Here is a 21962-nt window from a genome sequence, read left to right on the forward strand (position 1 = left end):
CCTGATGCAGTAAGGCAGACAACTGGACCTGATTGAGTCAGTCATATAGATTGAGACAGACTCCCCTTGAGAAACACAGCGGCTGCCCCATATATACTAAATTCAATACATACTGTACAATTTCCAGCTCAACTTTAGTGTGGTTCGTTCTTCAAATCACAAAGCTAGAAAAAAGGCAGGCTACAGATAGGTTAAAGACATGATTAAATTAGTGTGATTTTGGCACATAAAGAAATTCTACTTGAAATGATGTTTTTGTTATCATCTTTGATGACTGTATAATTACAGTGCTTTCAAATGGCCCATTTTTCAAAAGCTTTGCTCCCTTTCAATGTTAGACCTAGCTGTATCAATCTTAAATTTGTAGCTTTTAAAAACTGGAAGGCCAATGCCAAGGGAACGTGGAGATAAATAAAGACAGACCGAAGAAAGAGAATGTAAACATGAATTTCAACTGGCTTCTGTGTGAACAGAGCCACCTAATGGCTGAATGTATATGTACATCCTGTACACATTCAGTGACCAAACCGAGCCACAGTACCAATACTTCAGGAAAATCAGCCTATTGATGGCTTATTAATAGTTGTGTTAGAAAAAAAAATCTCAAATAATACATAATTACATAAGGCAAGCAATATTAAAATATTAAAATGTATTTTAGTTTATTTAGTTAATTATAAAGGCCAATGTGTAAAATACTGGCCACGGTCAACTTGATAAAAATCTGTGCATATCATTCACCAAACAAAGACACAATGAAATGCACATAAAAAGAAGTCACTTAAAGGGATAGTTTACCCAAAAATGAAAGTAATGTCACCATTTACTCACCCTAATGTTTTCCTTAATCTGTAGGGCATTTTCTGTGGAACACAAAAGAATATATAAAAAAAGATGGCAAGGAAAGTTATCAGAATGTCTTAGTGATATTCACTAAGAATGTGTTAGTGATATTTCTCAGGAAAAATTACCAAAACTAGCCCTCTTCTTTTTATGTGAAAAAAAACTGTATGCTCACATAGGCATATGAATGACAAAACAGACTTCATCCACAAACACTCCAGTTTATTATAATTCATCTAATACTGATGTTCATTCATTTTTGCAAATATGTGACTTTCCTTGGAAATGGGGGTAAAAAAAAACAAAAACACACCTCTCCAGACATCAAGGCCAAATGTAAGGATTTGATGAAGTCCCTGTGCAGACGTGTATTTTTGTTGTTGTAGACTATTGTTCAGAAGTCTGTGGCTCCCAGAGCTGCCGCTTTCACTCTATCAGAACTGACGGAAGTGTTACATACTTCCTTCAATTCTTTCCTCCTGGGACCAACACAAAGTGCTCCGTCAGAGAACAACCACCATACTGCAAGAAAGATACATGAAAAGACTTATGAGAGAACAGGGGTAAGGTGATTTTTCCTATTCAGTCTTTTTCCTCTTTCACTCACGGTCTCTAAAATCTTGAAAAACTATCTTTTCAAACTGTTTTTCAATATTTGATTTTCACCTTTTTGATGCTTTGAACTTTCAAGTCCATCCAGAGGATATTGCAAGTTGACTTGATCATTTCACGAGTTCACCCTTTACATATAATCGGATAAAGTAAAAGCATGCAAATTTGGCATGCAGTCTGAGGGGAGGGCTCCAAGCTCGGAATCTGGCCTGAACCCAGCGTACTCTCCCCATGCCCTGGTTGGGATAGGAAATAGTTAAGAGGTGAGGAGTTGGGGTGGTGGAGGGATACTGGAAAACTGTTGTGGGATAGAGGTAGGTTGGCGATTATATATACATACACACACACACACACCTTCTCTCGTGCTAATTAGGTTGATTATTTGAATGTGCTTCTCCCAAACTTTGTTAATAAAACATAATTTATATTTAAGTTTATTTTGCTAAATTGAGATATTGGTGTTGTAGGAATGAGTAAAAAACAAATACAAAAAACAAAAAAGTTTAAGGCTGTTAAATCACTACAGCCCATCACGCTACTTTCAAGGGTTCATGAGAGATGTTTATGAGAATGTGCAACTCAAGGTCTCTAACACTAGATGGCAGCCTAGTTCAGCAATCCTGATGACATATTCAGTGTATGGGTGAAAAACATGATCATTCTGCCTAAATGATCATCATAAAAAATAAAAAAAATAAAATTAGCCAGAAAATAAATATAAATATATAAATATATAAATATATAAATATATATATATATATATATATATATATATATATATATATATATATATATACACACACACAAATTAATGTATTTAATCTCTCATCTCCATTACCTTTTAGTGTCTTAGGTGCAGCATTTTATTTACAGTTTTCCATTTTTTTTTTTTTTTTTTTTTTTTTATGTAAAAGGTGATGTAAAAGTCATCATGACCTAGAAAACCATATGACCTAGAAGACAACTTAAAACATAAATTCAGCATACTTAAAGCTGCAGTAGGTAACTTTTGTAAAAATGTATTTTTTACATATTTGTTAAACCTGTCATTATGTCCTGACAGTAGAATATGAGACAGATAATCTGTGAAAAAAAATCAAGCTCCTCTGGCTCCTCCCAGTGGTCCTATTGCCATTTGTAGAAATACACCGCTCCCGGTAAGAACCAACCAATCAGAGTCAGGAGGAGTGTCTTAGCAGTGTCAATCAAGCTCGTGTGCGCGCTGATCACACTCCTGTCATGCACAGCCATAGTGCACAGCGTGTACAGGCATTCAAATTCAAGATTACCAGTGTGCAGCAGCTTTGCTTATGACGGACAAACAATCCAGTTTCGTACGTATAATACCCCATAAAGTGCGTATCATATGCACGCGAAAAACTCATTTTGGCGTATATATTCTACGAGATTACAAACTCGTACTATTGATACGCATTTTCGTGTGATCGGGCTCTATTAAGTCATGATATGCAGTTTTAAGATTTTTTCAGGCGAGAATGTGCTGGTTTAAAGCTCAAATTTGTGGTTCATTGATAAAGATAGCGCCTTTCTAAAAATTTGATCTGACGTTGTCGGAGTTTTGAGATCCAGGCGATCACCGGACTCTCAGCGCTCATGTACCCAGCCGAGAGCAGCCTTACCTCGGCTAATCCTTCTGACGTTTGCCGCTGGCTCCGTTTTGGCTGAGGGCAACGTGACGTTTCATAAATTTATATATGGCTATTTAACTTTTGTATCATACTAAAGCGCTGATTTTGTACGCTTGACTGAATTGTTTGCTTTATTTCTTATTGTATATTTTTATACCTTTTATAATGGCTATTATTGAACATTAAAACTGACATTTAACAAAAAGAGAAGGTTGTGTTTTATGTTAAAGCCTATTTCATTTCATTACAGTGAAGATAATCAGAGTATGCACAAATAGTATTACATTTAATATGTTTGAAATGTAAACGAAAAGAGGCAGGGTTGTTTAATATTTCGTTTTGTTATAAATATAAGCAGACATTGCAGATAATTAATCACTCGTTGCCTGAGGCTATTAATATGTTTTTGTTTGTTTCTTTAAATAAAACGAAAAGAGGCAGAGTGGTTTAATAACAAATTTTGTTTTATTCTTGGCTAAAATATACATACAGAGATAACCGGAGAAGCCAGTTATTTGCGTACTGTAACATTAGTTACCGTTATATTATCTTACTAGCTATTTATTTCTTATAGAAATAGTGCATATACTGTACGTCATATAGTTACATTACATGTATTGCAAAATACGTAATGTTTTGAGGACCAAGTTTGTAGTCAAAGTATGGGAAGGCCATAGTCAATGTAAATCATATTGTTGATGTTTCGTCTGTACCAGTGAATGTGCTATAACTGTTTATCCGCCGTCATCGGTCCTGCTTGCTTACTAGCCTGCGCGTTCACGGCAGGCTCCGTTGTGATGGGGGAGGAGCTGTGGAGGGAGGGCTGTAGCGCAGCAGAGAGCAAGGGGGAGTGACCTGTGAGTTGTGCTTGTTCAAATTCTCAGGCTAAGTCAACGTTTTCTAAAAACTCCCTACTGCAGCTTTAAGTACAGGTATACTGACAAGCATTTTACGTTTTAAAATAACTGTTTTCTATTTTAATCTATTTTAAAATGTAATTTATAGTGGTTATCGCAAAGCTGAATTACTCCAGTCTTCAGTGTCACATAATCCTTCAGAAATCATTCTAATATGCTGATTTGCTTCTCAAGAAACATTTCTTATTTTTATCAATGTTAAAAACATTAATGTGCTTTCTGGAACTCAAGTCCTTATACTGTATGAAAGTATTAATTTGGTTATTACAGTGTAATTATACATTTAAGAACTGAGTAATAATAATTAACTACATGAACTTAAAGGTCCCGTTCTTCGTGATCCCATGTTTCAAACTTTAGTTAGTGTGTAATGTTGTTGTTAGAGTATAAATAAAATCTGTAAAATTTTAAAGCTCAAAGTTCAATGCCAAGCGAGATATTTTATTTAACAGAAGTCGCCTACATCGAACGGCCAGTTTGGACTACATCCCTCTACTTCCTTCTTTAATGACGTCACTAAAACAGTTTTTTGACTAACCTCCGCCCACAGGAATACACAAGAGTTGCGTTTGTAGAGTGTGTTTGTCGCCATGTCGTCGAAACGCTGTTATTTTCATCCCGCAGTCCAATCACCGGGTCTGATTCCGGCTCAAATTGATAGGGTAAAATTAAAGACATGTTTACAATAACACTGAGCGCGTGCATCTCCACGTTATGGTAAGAGGCGTGACCTTTCCGGCAAGGTTCGCTAAGCTGCTGTCGAATCACAACACAGGAACCGCTGGCACAATCAGAACTCGTTACGTATTTCTGAAGGAGGGACTTCATAGAACAAGGAAGTCATCAGCCCGTTTTTATGACAGTGGAAACAGCGGTATACAGATAAGTAAATTATGTGAAAAATACTGTGTTTTTTTTACACGCGAAACATGAACACATGTTATATTGCACACTATAAACACAAGCAAAGCACGAAAAACGGGACCTTTAATATAGGGTTGGGTTAAGAAAAAAATATCTTACTGACCCCAAATTTGAATGGTAGTGTACTACTATTATTCCATTTTTTTTTTCTTTGATATACCTTGAAGTATCATGTCAATACTATAGTATTTGAATATGGCAATGATTCAGTACCATGGTATTATACATCAGAGAATCATAGTCTTACCATCTAATACCATGGTATCTTGGCTATCAGTGGGTCTATGTTCACATACAGACATTAGTTGACTCATTTTAAGCATGAGAGAGCAAGTGAGTCTATTGTGCCTGTCACTCTTGTTGCACCAGCAGTTATCTGAAACATTTTGAGCACACAGGCTTACACTCAGAGTTAGCACGTCTCTCTCACTAATAGTGCTCCTCACAAACCGGCTTAACCAATAGAACATCTGCAGAAAAGTGCCACCAACAGACACAATCGCCTGCTGGGAATGGGATTATCGGCCAGATAATCCAGAAGGAACAAAGACACTTGAGGGTAGGCACGATTTATGTTTGTCAAACACAGTTTGGTTCGATTCATGATATCAATGCTTTTTCTAGGATAAGTTTTTAGTTAGACTTTTGACTTTCTTTTAACATCTATAAATGGATTTGCTTTAGTGGGTGGCAGTTTGTTTGAAGGGCAATAACGGTTAGCCGGTTACAGAGAAGGGAAAAAAAAAAGATAGAAAAAAAATAATGCACTTGAGTAAACATCCACAGAAATTGAACTTCTAGCCTCGAGACACTGAGGCGTTATCCTTTTCATTTTTAAGTCGTGTCTTGTTTGTTGATCAAACTTTATCGAGTCTTTGAAAACAGCTGCGATTGCTTGACTATTACAGCAGACCCTTTGAGCAATTCATGGCTTCTTCTCTTTATTTAACCAAAAATTCCAAACATACTAGTTTATCATATAAAACAGATGACTCTTTGCTGTTACGTTGATGTATTTGTGTGTAGTTGATCGTTTATCATCCAGCTGTAGCAGCAGGGTATGTGAATTCCTACCCTGACCTCGTGACCTGTATTTGGTGAAGGCCCACCGACTGACCTTCAGCAAGAGCCTGCAGCCTCTCTGGTGCCGCTCTTTTCAGCTACCATATCAGATCCCAAGCCAGCAGGCAGCAAAGCCACGTCCCATTAGCACTTCGCACACATGGGAGACAGAGACGCACACTGAGGGGTGTGTCAGGGCAAAGTCATGCTTTCTAACTGGCTGTGAATCAATGTAACTTTAAAGACAACAGATGCAACATAGGAGCAGATTTGGATGACCCTGGCAAACTTAAGTGATTAGATAGATAGATAGATAGATAGATAGATAGATAGATAGATAGATAGATAGATAGATAGATAGATAGATAGATAGATAGATAGATAGATAGATAGATAGATAGATAGATAGATAGATAGATAGATAGATAGATAGATAGATAGATAGATAGATAGATAGATAGATAGATAGATAGATAGATAGATAGATAGATAGATAGATAGATAGATAGATAGATAGATAGATAGATAGATAGATAGATAGATAGATAGATAGATAGATAGATAGATAGATAGATAGATAGATAGATAGATAGATAGATAGATAGATAGATAGATAGATAGATAGATAGATAGATAGATAGATAGATAGATAGATAGATAGATAGATAGATAGATAGATAGATAGATAGATAGATAGATAGATAGATAGATAGATAGATAGATAGATAGATAGATAGATAGATAGATAGATAGATAGATAGATAGATAGATAGATAGATAGATAGATAGATAGATAGATAGATAGATAGATAGACAGACAGACAGACAGACAGACAGACAGACAGACAGATAGACAGATAGATAGAGCGACAGACAGAACATTAGAATGAAAGACAGACAGAATATTAGAACATCAGACAGAAAATTAGAGCGACAGACAGAATATTAGAATGACAGAGAGAACGTTAGAACGAAAGATATACAGAACATTAGAATGACAGACTGAACATTAAAACAAAAGACAGACTGACCAACAGACAGACTGATAGATAACAAAACAATGGATAGAGCAACAGACAGACAGAACAAAGAAAAAACATTGTGCACTTGTATAGTTTGATATTAAAATGTCCCTCATTCCATTGTGGAACAGGCTCACAGTGTGCTGCATCTTCAAGTGATGCAAACCCCCAATATTGTGACCTTACCGTCCTCATCATAAAAAGTCACGCTGTGGTCAGCTAAGCAAATTTAAATAAGCAGAGCCTTTTATTACAACCAATGCTTTGTCTGGATGGGCACAGGCAGCTTTGAAGTGCCAGCTGATGCCAAGCATCTCTCCTCACACAAAACAGCAGCTCATTCCCACACTTTGCTGCTTTATGTGGTTTGGGAAACATTTGGGGATAAAGTCCATCTGTAAACATCTGAACAAGGTTAAACAAGAACAAATAACCCTTGACTTGTTGACTGTAGTTATTTTCTACAGTCACAGCAATGTCAAGGATCTTTGACAAATGACATTGTTTGACCATGCAACATGGGGCTTTCAACATCACAAGCTCAACTGATATTGTTTTGCTTGAAGCTGGCACTGTTATTGAGTTTTAAGCCGTGTAATTTTCCATACCCCAGTGCATTTGCGAGCTCAAACGGAGACCCATTGATCAACAGAATGCTATAATTATTTTGACCTTGGGCCAAAATGTTGGAACATAAAAAGCTAAGTGTGTACTCAGTCAGAAATTTCCACCTGACTCAGCCAGGATTTGTCAGCAGAGGTCCTCTAGGCATTGACACACTACTCATTGCAGCATGTATATAGCTAGTTATGGAAGTTTCCAGATTCTGACAGCACCAGAAAGTCCAGCATGACACCTAACATACTATGACTTCCCAGAAATGCTCTGGGTTCTTATGAGACAGCAAGTGCACAGGCTCATTTATTCATCTTAGGTTACATGATCTGCGGGGGACGGGTGTTTCTGCCCCCCTAGAGAAACACCCTACAACCTGCACAAAGCAGTTGAGCATTCTTCACAACTTGTATGCACTTCTCGCCTGCCATTGTTTGTCCAGACATGAGGAGAATTTTTTTTAACAACACACAGATGGCTACAGGGTTACCTTCACCCAATGCGATGAAGTGACCTTTACTGGGGTTTAAATGTTTTTGAATGAAGAGTGACTGCTAAAATAAACAGGGTCGTTACATAACATGATACAGTCCGCTTGGCTGATGTGAAACACAATGGTTTGGTGATGTTATAAAGTGTTTTTTGTTCATACGTGTGACTGCAACAATGATTCAGAAGGGGTTATGAACCTTTTGTGTGTTTGACATGTCAGCTGTAAGCTCATGGATATGTTTACACAAGGTTTTTACACTTTGGGATCTCTCTTATGGCTGTTATGCAGACATATTGAACAGTACATTGGAACAGGGTAACAAACATTACAAAAAGTGTATCGTGTTGATGTTAGTCTGTTAGCATGTTCCATGAATGTAAAATATACCTGGCAATAAAGAGATGCTTTTTGTGTGTCATTTTCAGTAAGTAAATACTTCTATTTCAGTCTGTTCAGATTTGGAAAACTGTGCCCAGGTCACATGGACAGCTTTTATGGTGCTTTTTTTGGATAGTAACAGCCCCAAAAAGAGCAGCTCACACATTCTTCAAAATATCTTCTTTTGTTTTCAACAGAAGAACTAACTTAATTCAAGTTTGGAACAAAGTGAGGGATATGACAGAATTTTAAATTTTAGGGTGAACTCTCTCTTTTTTACACTGTCAGTTAATGGTTGATCAAAAGGATTGGTCTCACTAAACAAGCTTTTTCATTATAAAAACTCTCTAAAGTCCAAATAGGGCCAGAGGACAAACAGGACATCCACTATAGCAGAGAAAAGTTGGAGCCTCATTTTAAGATAACATTGGGATTTTGGCAGCTACATGTACAAAAAGTTCTGTACACACAGTGTTTCTGTAACTAATGCAAGACTTTGAAAAGCTGGTGACAGTTAAATGTGATGATTCTATTTTAGACTTTAGCTTGATTGTTCAGAAAAAGAGCAACTAATGGAGGGAATGTGTTTTTTGACTGTAGGCGAACTCTGATTACACTAATCAGCATGTGTTCTGACACGTATCAAATCAGACAATCAAATCTCTGAAACCTGTTAAGTGAAAGGTGCACTTAGTATTTTATTATTAAAAATCCATATTACTTTTAGATAAAAAAAATAAAAAAAAGTTTTATTTTACATGGTGCAGGCTGCTTCATAGAGGCTAACAAGTATAGATCAAGTGACCAAATTTCTGACCAGAATTCTTGACCACATCACCAAAAATTTGGGTTGTCAATTTAACGTTCATTTAGTATTAATTAGCCTATAAACAGAGATGCACCAATCGATCGGCCAGGGATCGAGCCGGCCCGTTTTGTTGCCAGCGGCACAGGCAATAACGTCAGCAGCGTTCGCGCTCTCTTATCTCCAATATCAAAGTCAAACCCACCTCTCACTCACTCGTTTAATTTGCTCCAGTTAATTAGGGCTTGCATTGTGCGCGCACTGATCTTTAAAAGTGGTGCACATATAAGCCGCCTCTGAGTTTCAAGCAGCTTGTGAGTCGTGAGTACCAAAACGAGTGGCTCACTGTGCTTAAACAGTCAAACACCAGTGTTGGGGGTAATGCATTACAAGTAACTTGAGTTACGAAATCAGATTACTTTTTCAAGTAACTAGTAAAGTAACATTACTTTTTCAATTTACAACAAAATATCTCAGTTACATTTTCACATTTATTGACAGCTCTCCTGTGCCCACGTTGAGAGGAATAAAATGCAGAGGTGTTGTATGCGCTGTGTGAACATGATGGTTATTGTAGTTCTAGACTAAATGTGAACATGCATTTACTCATCTCACTTGCACGAAAACATTCAGTATTCCTCAAAATTAATAAAAACAGAGAAATGCAATCTCTGAATTTTATCCAAACCTGTAATAATTAACTGTATTAAATTACACAAATATTTAATGTCACTTTATTAACCAATGTCTTTGCTGCTGGCCTTCAATTATCCAATTCAACCATACTAATAAGCAAAAATTACTTTATATTAAATTTAGAAATAATAGTGTTCATCTTCCATCTCCTGTATCCTATTCTTACTTAATCCAGAATGGCAGCTGAAAGGTTTGTTTGAGCTGCGCCCTCTAATGTACAGCCGCAAAAATGCATTTCCTTCAGACTGAGGCTTATTCATTTCATTTTTGGTGTGAAAGGGCCTTTACATTTACCAAAAATACAACTTTTTTTGTTGTTATTAAAAAACAAACAAGCAAGCCCAGCCCAGGCGAGAAAAAGTAACACAAAAGTAATGTAACACATTCCTTTTCATAAAAAGTAACTAAGTAATGCAATATTGTAATGTAAAGTAAAGTAACTTTCCTGACCACTGTCAAACACACACAAAATTATGTCAAAATGCCCTTCTTGGCAAGTATCCAGTTAAACAAAGTCAGTTTTGGAATTGAATTAGTTGAGAAAGATAGCGCAAGTTGTGTAAGTATTTTGGATCCATGCATAAACTCTTAAAGGGACAGCAGTCTAATATTCCTGCTGCTGTCTGTCATGTTAATCAAAGAGTAAAAGACAAAGAAAGTCACTCTGCTCTTGACTGAATAACTTTTGTAACTATTAGTAAGCATTAATCTGTATTTAATAAGACTATGAAGACTATCCAGTGTTATTTGATTACTTTAATTTCTGTAGTATAGTTCTGTAGTATATCTCTCTTTATTATTTTGCATTTATTTATGTTGTTCGAAACTCTGCAACTGCAAAAATCATAATGCATAAAATAATGCATTTAGATCAATGCTTTCTGGACTATATAAAAATTCTCAAATATGTTTGTTAATAACGCTCAAAAGTTTGGGACCAGTAATTCAGCAAGAATGCATTACTTTTATTGTCAACTTTTGATGCTTTACTCATCTGCCATAATATTGTCTTCAAATGTGCTCTTTTTGAGGCATTACAAAACAAATATTGATATATGCAATTAATTATGATTAAATTGATTACTTAATCAGTATATCAATTAATTATATCAGTCCTAGTAAAAATGTTTGCATATATGTTACAACCACATCTGAGTCTATCACTGTAATCGAGTGCAAAACAGATGTCCTATCTGTTCCTGGTTTTGGTCAAATTTAGCAGCATGACTTTGTTTCCTGTGCTCGTGTCGAAGGCCCTGCTCTGTGATTTATCCCTGTTGTTTAGGTGTCATTACCCTGCGGCTGTGGCTGTCTCACTGGGCCTGAGTGAGTGTGATTAACAGTCTGCTGACTAGATCTCTGACCAGTGGCAGAGCTGGAGGAAAACAGCAAGTTTTACATTCACCAATTGATGGCTGCTGTCGAGAGCACTCCGCTTTCTCACTCGAAATGGTATTGACAAACGGACGGGCTGCGCTCTCCCTGAGAGTGGCATGTCAATCTCTCACGGCTAGTCAGTCTGCTTTGTTAAATAATCTACTGGCACATGCCTGGCCTCACGTTATGGCTGATGCTGAATGTGACGGTTGCCATACCTGCCGGGGAAGCCTTTGTGATTTCAGGTATTTCTAAACGCAGCGCAACAGACAAACAGCTTGAAATACAGACGAAGGATTTATAGTCTTAATGTGGAAAAAGGAAATTAGCTTTGCTGCCCACTCTCTCAATGCTGAGCAAATATTTGCAACCTGACCTGAAGCTGATGTCTTTGGTGGTAGGTAGAGTGTGGTGTAATCATCTATGATGAATTTTATTTGCTAAGCAAGCAGGGAGAACAGAATAAAAGACAGAATGTACAACGTGGGCACCACCATTTGCTCTTGATGTACTGATTCTGTGTGAGGACCATTGATTCATCTATTAACACACTTGGTGTGAGAGATGATGTGAGAACTTTGTGCATTTAAGAACTTGGAAAAAGATTGGATAGTATTTCTTGACCTGATAGCATAATTATTCATAGGAATGAGCTTTGGTGTTTCTACAAAAAAATGACAAATCCTTTTTTAAGAAATAGCAAAGATTTAAAATCTATAGCAAAATTGAGCGGTCATATAGGCTCTCGGATCTTAGCAAAAACCCTTTTGGGACATTTTCCGTTTTGAAGTTTGAGTTTGGTAAGGTTGAGGGTTTTTTTTTTTTTTAATGTTTCTATTTGAATATATTTTAAAATGTAACTAATTTCTGATGGCAAAGCTGAATTTCCAGCAGCCATTATTCCAGTCTTCATAGTATTTTCAGAGCATTTATCTGAAAAAAGAGCATTTATTTATTTTGAAACATTGTAAAAGTGTTTATGATCACTTTTTTCTATTTAATGCATCCTTTCTGGAAAAAAAAGGTATTCATTTCTTTAAAAAAAAAAAAAATTATTGACTCCAAACATTTGAAAGTGTCAGGGTAATGCTCAGTTTGTTTGTGTTTTAAGGTACGTTTATATGACAACCATGTACCAAAAAAATGGAAAAGTTTTTTCTTCCACGGATCCACGAAAATGACTAAAAATGCTGTGTTATGCATGCCAGGCCAGTAGATGGCGATGTCACTTTGTAAAGAAACATTACACATCTATAGACTGAACACATAATGCACATCACAGTTTTCACAAATTTGCGTTTTTGTAGTTTACATAGAGACTATAACGGTACAGTTTTCAAAAACTTGCACTTTGAAACCAGTTTTCAAAAAAATGGGTTTTCAACACTGTTGTCATGAAAATGAACAGCCAAAAAAAGTTTCTGTCTTCAGTTGAAAATGGTGTCCTGTAAATGGCCGCTTAAATGTGCTTTTCCCTGTCTGTATAGAGGGTATGCAAGTGACGTCACCGTCGACCATTACAACTGCGGTCACGTCCACTGAGAGGCAAAAGACTGAGCGGCAGCATTGGCATTCAGCGTGAATGTCGCGAAAAACACACAAAACACATCCAAAACGGGAAAGCGCTTTGTGATTGACTGTACAAATTTCTTTGACACAAAACCTGAGGTATATATTTAAAAAAAAAATGCAGAAAGCAACAGAAAAAGAGCAAATGGATCACTGCAATTCACAGAAACAGCTGGACTCCAGGCAGAGAAACATGGATTTGCAGTTATCGTTTTGTGTCAAAATGTTGGATTTTGAGGTAAAATCATACTCATATATTGTATTGTTATATATTATGTTGACAACTCATCAATTAAATATTTTCGATCTTATATTCTGCATAATTGGGTGTTTTTAAATAAACAACACTGACAAAAAAATATATTATAAAAACATATACGTTTTAGGGCTGGACAATATGACGATATAACATTGATATAAGTGATTACACGGATTTAAACCTACCTATATTGTAGTTATATAAAATATTCACAGGCAGATTTGCTTTATGTATTTCCCCACCGTCAAATCAGGCACATATAAATATCAGGAAACACGACTCCTGGCTACATGTCAATATCCATGGATTAGGTTTATTTGACAAATTGTAAGGAACATATTCGATTCCAACCTTTAGTGTAATTCGTTAGTTTTAGTCGCTTTTTCGCAGTTTCCCCTATTAAATCCAGTCACGCAGCAGGTTCTTTTGCCACTCAGTCCAGCTGAGGGAGCGCGTTTTCGGCGGGAAAGTGACGTCGACGCATACCCTCTATTCCCTTGGTTACTGATTAAGTTATGCACCTGTTTCAGTTGATTAGCTTCCCCTGTGTATTTGAAGTTCTGAGTTTGGTTCTGTTCTTTGTCCGGTATTGTCTTGTATTGTTTATATACAAGCTGTTACGCTATCACTCCCTGGATTGTGTTGTTTATTTGGATTAAATACTGCTGCTAATCCCTTCTTCTGTTCATCATTGCCTTGAATGTGACAGAATGATAGTGTTTGTTTTTAAATATAAAATAACCAAGTAAATAATATAATTATAAAATAATATTATAATTATAACATTTGATTTAAAAGTGAATGTAAAAAAAGAAAATTAAAATCTTAAGCATTAATAACTTATGTCAATTAATGTCAATAATTAGGATTCAGTAATTCATTCAATTAAAAACGTACAGTATGAACAATAGATAATCATTTTTAAAAAAATGAAATATCCAATATTGACCGTATATCTCTAAAACAATATATCTCTAAAATTGCTTGATAGTTAGATCTAGATCTACAATCTAGTTTTGGCCTACAATAGAAATTGTAGCATATAATTCTGGGTCCATCTGGGTAAAATTACTTAAATATCTGTAAATATCTTTAAGGACCTCCTTAAAGGGGACCTATTATGCCCCCTTTTACAAGATGTAAAATAAGTCTCCAATGTCCCTAGAGTGTGTATGTGAAATTTTAGCTCAAAATACCCCACAGATCATTTTTTATAGCATGTTAAATTTTTGGGGGTGAGCAAAAACCCGCCGTTTCAGTGTGTGCCCTTTAATTGCAAATGAGCTGCTACGCTCGGCCTAAGAGTGCGGAGCTTCAAGAGCTGATTCTCCGGTGTCAGGAGTCAGTCAGGACGCACTATAAAGTCAGAAACTGCGAATATATGCTGCATGGAGCTAGAACAGGTATAGTTTAGTTTAATTATGGTTATAACTTATATTTGTCTTCTTGTTTTTATCCACTACATAAGTACAAGCCTGTTTACCGATGAGTTTTATAATGTTTATTATACTTCACACAAAATATGAAGCGTCTGTTTTCACTCTAGAAAATCACTGTAAGAGCTTAATAAAACACAGTGCAAGTATGCATTAAAATATCCATAAACTCTCTCTCTCTCCCTCATTTTCATCAACATACACAGCGAAGTACACAAACACTCGTTACAACTAACATTAAACAAATATATAAAGACCTTACGCCTTTTCAGGTGGTGCTTAATAAACTGGTCAACTTTATATCCGTAAATCAGCTCCAATGAACTGTAATAAAGTGCTCTCACCTTCATTACTGCCATATCCAGTATCACTCTGGAGGCTGTAAGCTGGATCACAAACAGTTTGTACTGATCTATCCTTGAGTAACAAATTTTTAGCACAACCTCCTTTTTGTATTGTCCCTTTGTATTGACATTCGTTCACAAAGCAGTCCGAGGTGAAATGATTCATGCAGACAAACGAATTTCGGTAGAGTTGAGGAAGCATTTTCTTATGAAAAAAAAATGTATCCACCTCGTCTTCAGCGGCTCAGATTTCAGGAGTAAATTGAGAGAGCTATGTGGATTAATCCATCCCGCTACAGAACACCTAAAATGGTTGGGAGACATTCTCGTTAGTGCGGCAATGGCGGACTGTGTACAACTTGCTCAGGGCGGTTCTATGTTAAAACGGCAGTATCTGTCACCATTCGTGGGCGGGGCCTGTGGCTAATGTGACATCACACTGCCAGGGATTTGCAAACGGCTTGTTCTGAGACACTGCTTATGATTTATGGGGATTAAAAAAAAGGAGTGGTTGGATTTTTATCATTATAGGGTGGTTGTGTACACACACTGCCAACACACATTTATGTCTAAACACCATGCAAAAGTGAATTTTGCATAATAGGTCCCCTTTAATAAAAGGCACATTCAAATAATTACACTTATCACAGTGTTCATCTAAATTCTGCTCTTCTTGAATCAAGATCCTAAAATAGCATCCAGCTGGTGTCACACTTGAAATACCACGTTCCTAAAGTGAGTAAGGCAGTTACTTGGACGTGTTTACTGGGGTAATAAATGTTATCATCTAGACACCATCTTTTCAACACGCAGCTCTACAAATGACCCGTTTGCCCTGTCATGACACACAATAACAATGAAGCCAAGTGAAGACACAGTTTCTATTTTGTTCTTTCAATCTCAACCACACTTCTCAACCAATATTTACAACCCAACAGATAGTTCAGCAGAACTCGCTCGTCAAACACGCCCACCGGCACCGGATTCCAGACCCCCTCCTTCTTCGCACTCATACTTTTAAAGCTAATCGTGGCGGTGATGGCTGTAAATTTTACACTGTAAAATGTGAAGCATGTCTCTGTATTGCTGTTGTGATGTCAGACTCCAGCTGCCGTGGAGCCTTGAAAGAGACGCTGACCTTCCAACACCAAAGTCTTCAGGATACACACCCTGTTCACACACAAGGCAGGAATATCCTGTTGCTCAGACTTTAAATTTCAAAGCTAACACACCTAATACTGAAAAGTGCATTGAACTGACATTTGTTCCCTATCAATGGAGAAATATGGTACTGTATGAGCCTTACATTCATCATGTACTGTTGGCCATTTAATTAAAGTGGCACCTCCTATCTAGACTGTGCATTGCATTTTCATATATTAAACTGACCATTTTCACAGACTGTGACGAAGCATTTCCATAGTTATTAACGCTGTAAATCTAGCAATCCTTATGTTTTAACTTTAAAAAAAATTTAATCTACAAGTGTAACACTTGTATAACAAATTTGGCATATTTCTCTCCTTTCTTACAATATAATCAATCTCTCGATATTTATTTCCTCTTTTGTAAAGCCTTAGAAATGCTTTATTTGATTGTGGTCAATAAATGTTATAATTAATTTAATGTTAAATGTTTTTAATACATTTATATTATAAAAAATATAACAATTTATTAATTTTTATAAAATTCAGCACATTTCTGGAAAACCCAATATTCTTTTAGTGAACCTGCCCACAATGATTTAATTTTTTTGATAGCTTATTGAAAGAAACGTTAAAAAAAAAAAAAAAAAAAAAAAAAAAAAAAAAGTAATTTACATCAGCGAGAGTCAAACTATATTTTTTTAAAAGTTATTCTAAATTATGTATTATGCTTGTCATATGTTGTCATCCGGGATTTTCTGAGTCGACTCCCACCATAGACTCCTGGAATCAACTCCACTTCAGGGTCAGCAATAAGATTGCCATCATTACACACTAAATGTAGGCTATTTTTTTTTTTTGCGACATGAAGCCTAAAACTACCCTTATTAAAACAATACATTTAAAGCATCCAATTTAGAGATGACATTTGAAATGATGTGTCTCCATTGTTTCCTAGTTGTTGCTTAATTTTAAAGAAGGAAAATTCATGAGAAAAAGCCTTGGTTGAATATTAATTTATAGTTAAATAAATGAGAGAGAAGGTAATATATTCTTTAATGAATTCATCCAAACGGTCAGATGACGGTGATATACACATTGTCATCTCTTGTAATAGGGCAAAAAAAGCTGCTTAGAAAAGGAGAGTTCAAGATAATAAAAATAATATTTAGTCTAAATACATGCAATAATGTACACGTATTAATGTGTTTATTTTTGTTGTCAGTTTTCTTAAAATTATGATTAGTTTAACGATTATGAATAAATTATATAACAATTATTTAAGTATATAATTGTACCTAATTGGCTGTTATTTTATTGTAAATAAGCTACATGCAGGATAAAACTTTGTGACGTGACAATGTTTCTGCAACAGCTCCTGCTCTCTGGTGGATGAGTGAGTGATTTCAGGCACAGCAACTGAGTCGACAATGAGAGTAGATTCCTGTGCTGGTGTTGACTTGGACACTAGGGCTATTAAGGGGGTACTTGCGCGTTTGACCCCCAAAGTCTGGTTCATTTGACTAGTGTGATCGCTCCGTACCATGCCCAGGCACGGTTCGTTTAACTGTCCCTGGCTTGCTTGGAAGAGGTGGGCCAGAGCACGGTTCAGTTGGGCTTGAGTATGGTACGCATTATAGTGTGAGCACTAACCACGCCAGAGCATGGAACAGCTACTACTTTTGTGTGCGCTACTGTCATCGTTACGACAGCAAATATCTTCTGTTACCTACTTGGATAGTACACTTTTAATTTAATTTAATTAAATCTAGGGATAGGGCATTTCAAGCAAAAATAATATTCGAAGATCGCTGGGAATTATTCGAATATTATTCGAAAATCGCACCCCTCCCCCGCATGCACGCATCAGGCATGTATAGGCTACACACACATAAACAAAGAGAGAGAGAGAGAGAGAGAGAGAGAGAGCATTCACGCTTTCAATCTTTTTTTTTTTCACGGTCATTCATAACGGTGCGGAGCAAACTGAAAACGCTCACTCTCCATTATGAACGCCTTTGCGGCCGTGAGCCTTTTACTTTCAATTTCAAATTAGCGCCAATTCAGTAGCGCCGATTGCTTGAATGCTGGGTTCATTGTTATTTTTAATGACAAAACACAACAACAAAGCAGTACAATGACAAACCCGCTTAAATGGACGCTTTTACATTTCGATTTGAAACCCATACTTTCACCATCGTCTTGACAGTCAAGAGTGAGGCGAAGTGAGGTGAAAATCCTGACTGACTGTTGCCGAATTTGTGCTGCGACTCTCGTTCAGCTCGCGCTGAATTGAGTAGACACATTTCGATTTTAAAGGTCCCGTTCTTCGTGATCCCATGTTTCAAACTTTAGTTAGTGTGTAATGTTGTTGTTAGAGTATAAATAAAATCTTAAAATTTTAAAGCTCAAAGTTCAATGCCAAGCGAGATATTTTATTTAACAGAAGTCGCCTACATCGAACGGCCAATTTGGACTACATCCCTCTACTTCCTTCTTTAATGACGTCACTAAAACAGTTTTTTTGACTTACCTCCGCCCACAGGAATACACAAGAGTTGCGTTTGTAGAGTGTGTTTGTCGCCATGTCGTCGAAACGCTGTTATTTTCATCCCGCAGTCCAATCACCAGGTCTGATTCCGGCTCAAATTGATAGGGTAAAATTAAAGACATGTTTACAATAACACTGAGCGCGTGCATCTCCATGTTATGGTAAGAGGCGTGACCTTTCCGGGCACGGTGCGCTCAGAACTGTCGAATCACAACACAGGAACCGCTGGCACAATCAGAACTCGTTACGTATTTCTGAAGGAGGGACTTCATAGAACAAGGAAGTCATCAGCCCGTTTTTATGACAGTGGAAACAGCGGTATACAGATAAGTAAATTATGTGAAAAATACTGTGTTTTTTTACACGCGAAACATGAACACATGTTGTATTGCACACTATAAACACAATCAAAGCTTCAAAAAACCACGAAAAATGGGACCTTTAATTGTAGTGTCTGTTCTCTTACTGAACTAAATTATTTTTATTACTATAAAAATAAAAAAATTAATAAAACGACAGTGGGTGGCGGTGCCGCGGTGGGCAAGTGAGTTGTGGCTGAACACCGGGAACACCGCCTATCACAGCAAGCCTACCTCAAGCCATAATGATTTTAAGCTGCCTAAACGCATAATAACATATTGTGAACAGACTGAATGACGGCACTCAAGTTAAAATTAATTTTAATGTGTCTGTTACATGCCGCAAATGTCTAGTGTGCGTGTGAGGCAATGTCTGAGCTGATTGACAGCTTTTAGGTGCGTTATTGGCAGCGTGCGCCACCCTCTGGTTACAAGTCACTACCGCATCAAATAGAGAATTTTATTAAGATGATAATTGCACAACTTATTTGATATTCTATAATTAAATCAACTAATCGAATATTCGAAAATCGTGACACATCCCTAATTAAATCGAGTATATTTAGGTTTATAACGGGTCTGGTTCTTACCTTATTGATGAACAGGAATTATAGTTTGTGAGTAAAGCTGCAAATTACCCCATCAACGTCAGCTGCCTCCGTAATAATCTTCTGATACATGCAGCACAATCAAGTGAAAACCGCTGCATGGCATAAATGATAAATTTATTAGGCAGTCTATTACCGAAAGTGCTTTTCGTCCTGATTTCATCTAAACAAAAAGTTGTATTGTAAATGCAAGCGTTCTCCGGAACGTTAAGTGCAATGTGGGTGCAGGTCAGCGGGGGAGTGGGGACAATAGTGCCAGGGCATGGTACAAGGCAACCGTGCCTAGTGTGGTTACAGCTTAAGAGTTAAGCACATTAAAAAAATTTGACCTCACGTCGCTGCGTTTGCACTCTTTTCATCCATCAAAAATATTCGGAGTCGACTCCTAAACACTAGTCAACGCAAAAATTCCCTGACAAGTTGGTCCACGTCTTCTAAGCACAAAACAGCAGCAGTTACAAACAGTGAGGAATACAAAGAGACAAATATAAAGACTATCTGAAAGCATCAATAGATGACATTATTTACTTAATCACGCCTCCTTGATGATGTGAACTCTCCTTTCTCTCTACCAATTGAATTACCCTATATTTCCTCTTTTTCTCTTTTTAAGAAGAGAGGAGACAACTCGTGCTCACGTTGACTTCATTCTGATGTTTTGGTGCAACGCATTCATTTTTACGCATCGGACAATACGAAAAAACGCATGCGAAAATTTCTGACTCAGTGTGCAAAGGCCTTAAGAGTTAAGGAATCGACTCTTTTGGAGTCGACTCCTAAACACTAGTCATTCCCTTAAAGTTACCAGCCAACTATCTGATAATAGATTTATTTACTTGACACACCAATTTTAAGTCATGTTGACATTGATGGGTGTTAATTTTGGATGCTTAATACAGCAATCAATTATACAGCAGAGATCGCTGTCTCCAAGACAATCAGCATTAACATCTACAACGTCAACTTCTGGAACTCTTTATTGGACTTGAAGCGCTGGGATTTCTCTGATGATCTATGATGAGGGCTGAACGTACAATTAAAACTACAACAACTGTGGCCGCTATCCAATACAGTACAATTATGTGATGTGTCATGCCAGAAGATCCAATACTAATTTCCGAGAAAGGCACTCTCCAAATAAACCTTATTTACCTCTGAACAGTTTTATTGACCCTATATAAAACATCTTTATATCCCTGGTAGTTCTTAATGTAAATGGTGAGGGAATTTCCTCAGGAGCCATTTGTATGTAGTAAATTATTCATTCAGCTTTATAAATAGACTTGGGTGCTTTGGATAGTCACCAAATCCTGTTTTAGCAAGCAACACTTGTTATCATGAAGTCAAGGCTTCTTATTGCAGCATTTTTGGATTCAGTTCACATATTTGTGTCATAAACTTACACAGTTTGGAGTAGCAGTGTGATGTTGTTCATTTTTTAGTTGGCTTCATCAATCACTCTTGTCACTATCTGCGACTATCTCTCCAGTTTGTCTGTATGCATTTGCATCTGCTGTGCAAAATAAAACATATTTATATTCCAACGTCTGAATTCTGGCCAGCAGCATTGAAAGATTCCAAAATAAAAATCTCATTAGAGTAATAGACCTGAAAATGCTCCATTAAAAGGTAATTATGTTTGCTTGATGAAAGCAGTAAATTAGCACTAAAAGAAACAGCTGTCAAGATTTGAAACTGAATAGAGTTTTCAGCACAAAAAGTGATCTATCCGACCCTGTAAACGCCCAGTGATTAACCAGCCATGAGTTTTTGGCATGTTTAGGTGACAATCCTTCTAACTAATTAAGTTTCTAAACATCAACACAGATATGAGTGTGATTGATTTGCTAACTTTAAAATGTGTTTGATCCCTCCCAGAATGCACCATTAAAAGACATTTGATATTCCATAGGCCAATAAGTCATTATCTCAAAAAAAAAAAAAAAAAAAAAAAAAAAATCCGATCAGAACCCTGTACAAATCTGCCTAGCAACAAGAACATTGCAGTAATATTACAATAATATAATATCAACACTGAAGTCCAACAATCGATAACTGAAATGTAAGAAGACACTAGCTGCATTTATATGAAACAAATCGGCAGTCGGCAGTGTGATACGAGAGAAGTGCTCCAGTTTCAGTTGCCTCCATGAACAGACATGAATGATATATAGCGTTGCCATGGACAAAGGTGAATATTTGATAAGTTCATTTGCAAAAACCGATAAACGCAACTTTAAAAAAATAAACAAATAAAAGGAACTGACTGCTGTGCGTTATTCTCCACATATGTCATGT

The 21962-nt window shown here is 36.7% G+C and overlaps 1 protein-coding gene across 1 annotated transcript in view; it reads left to right on the plus strand.

The window, feature by feature from the left end:
- The first annotated feature begins 1320 nt into the window (after positions 1-1320).
- si:ch211-247n2.1 (calcium-activated potassium channel subunit beta-2) overlaps positions 1321-21962 on the plus strand; it is a 40923-nt gene continuing 20281 nt past the window's right edge. Inside the window, 1 exon segment of the mRNA XM_048172182.1 lies at positions 1321-1406. Within this exon segment, the coding sequence (XP_048028139.1) occupies positions 1381-1406 (26 nt within the window). The 5' untranslated portion in view covers positions 1321-1380.

This window comes from Megalobrama amblycephala, linkage group LG21 (assembly GCF_018812025.1).
Source record: "Megalobrama amblycephala isolate DHTTF-2021 linkage group LG21, ASM1881202v1, whole genome shotgun sequence".
Taxonomy (NCBI): domain Eukaryota; kingdom Metazoa; phylum Chordata; class Actinopteri; order Cypriniformes; family Xenocyprididae; genus Megalobrama; species Megalobrama amblycephala.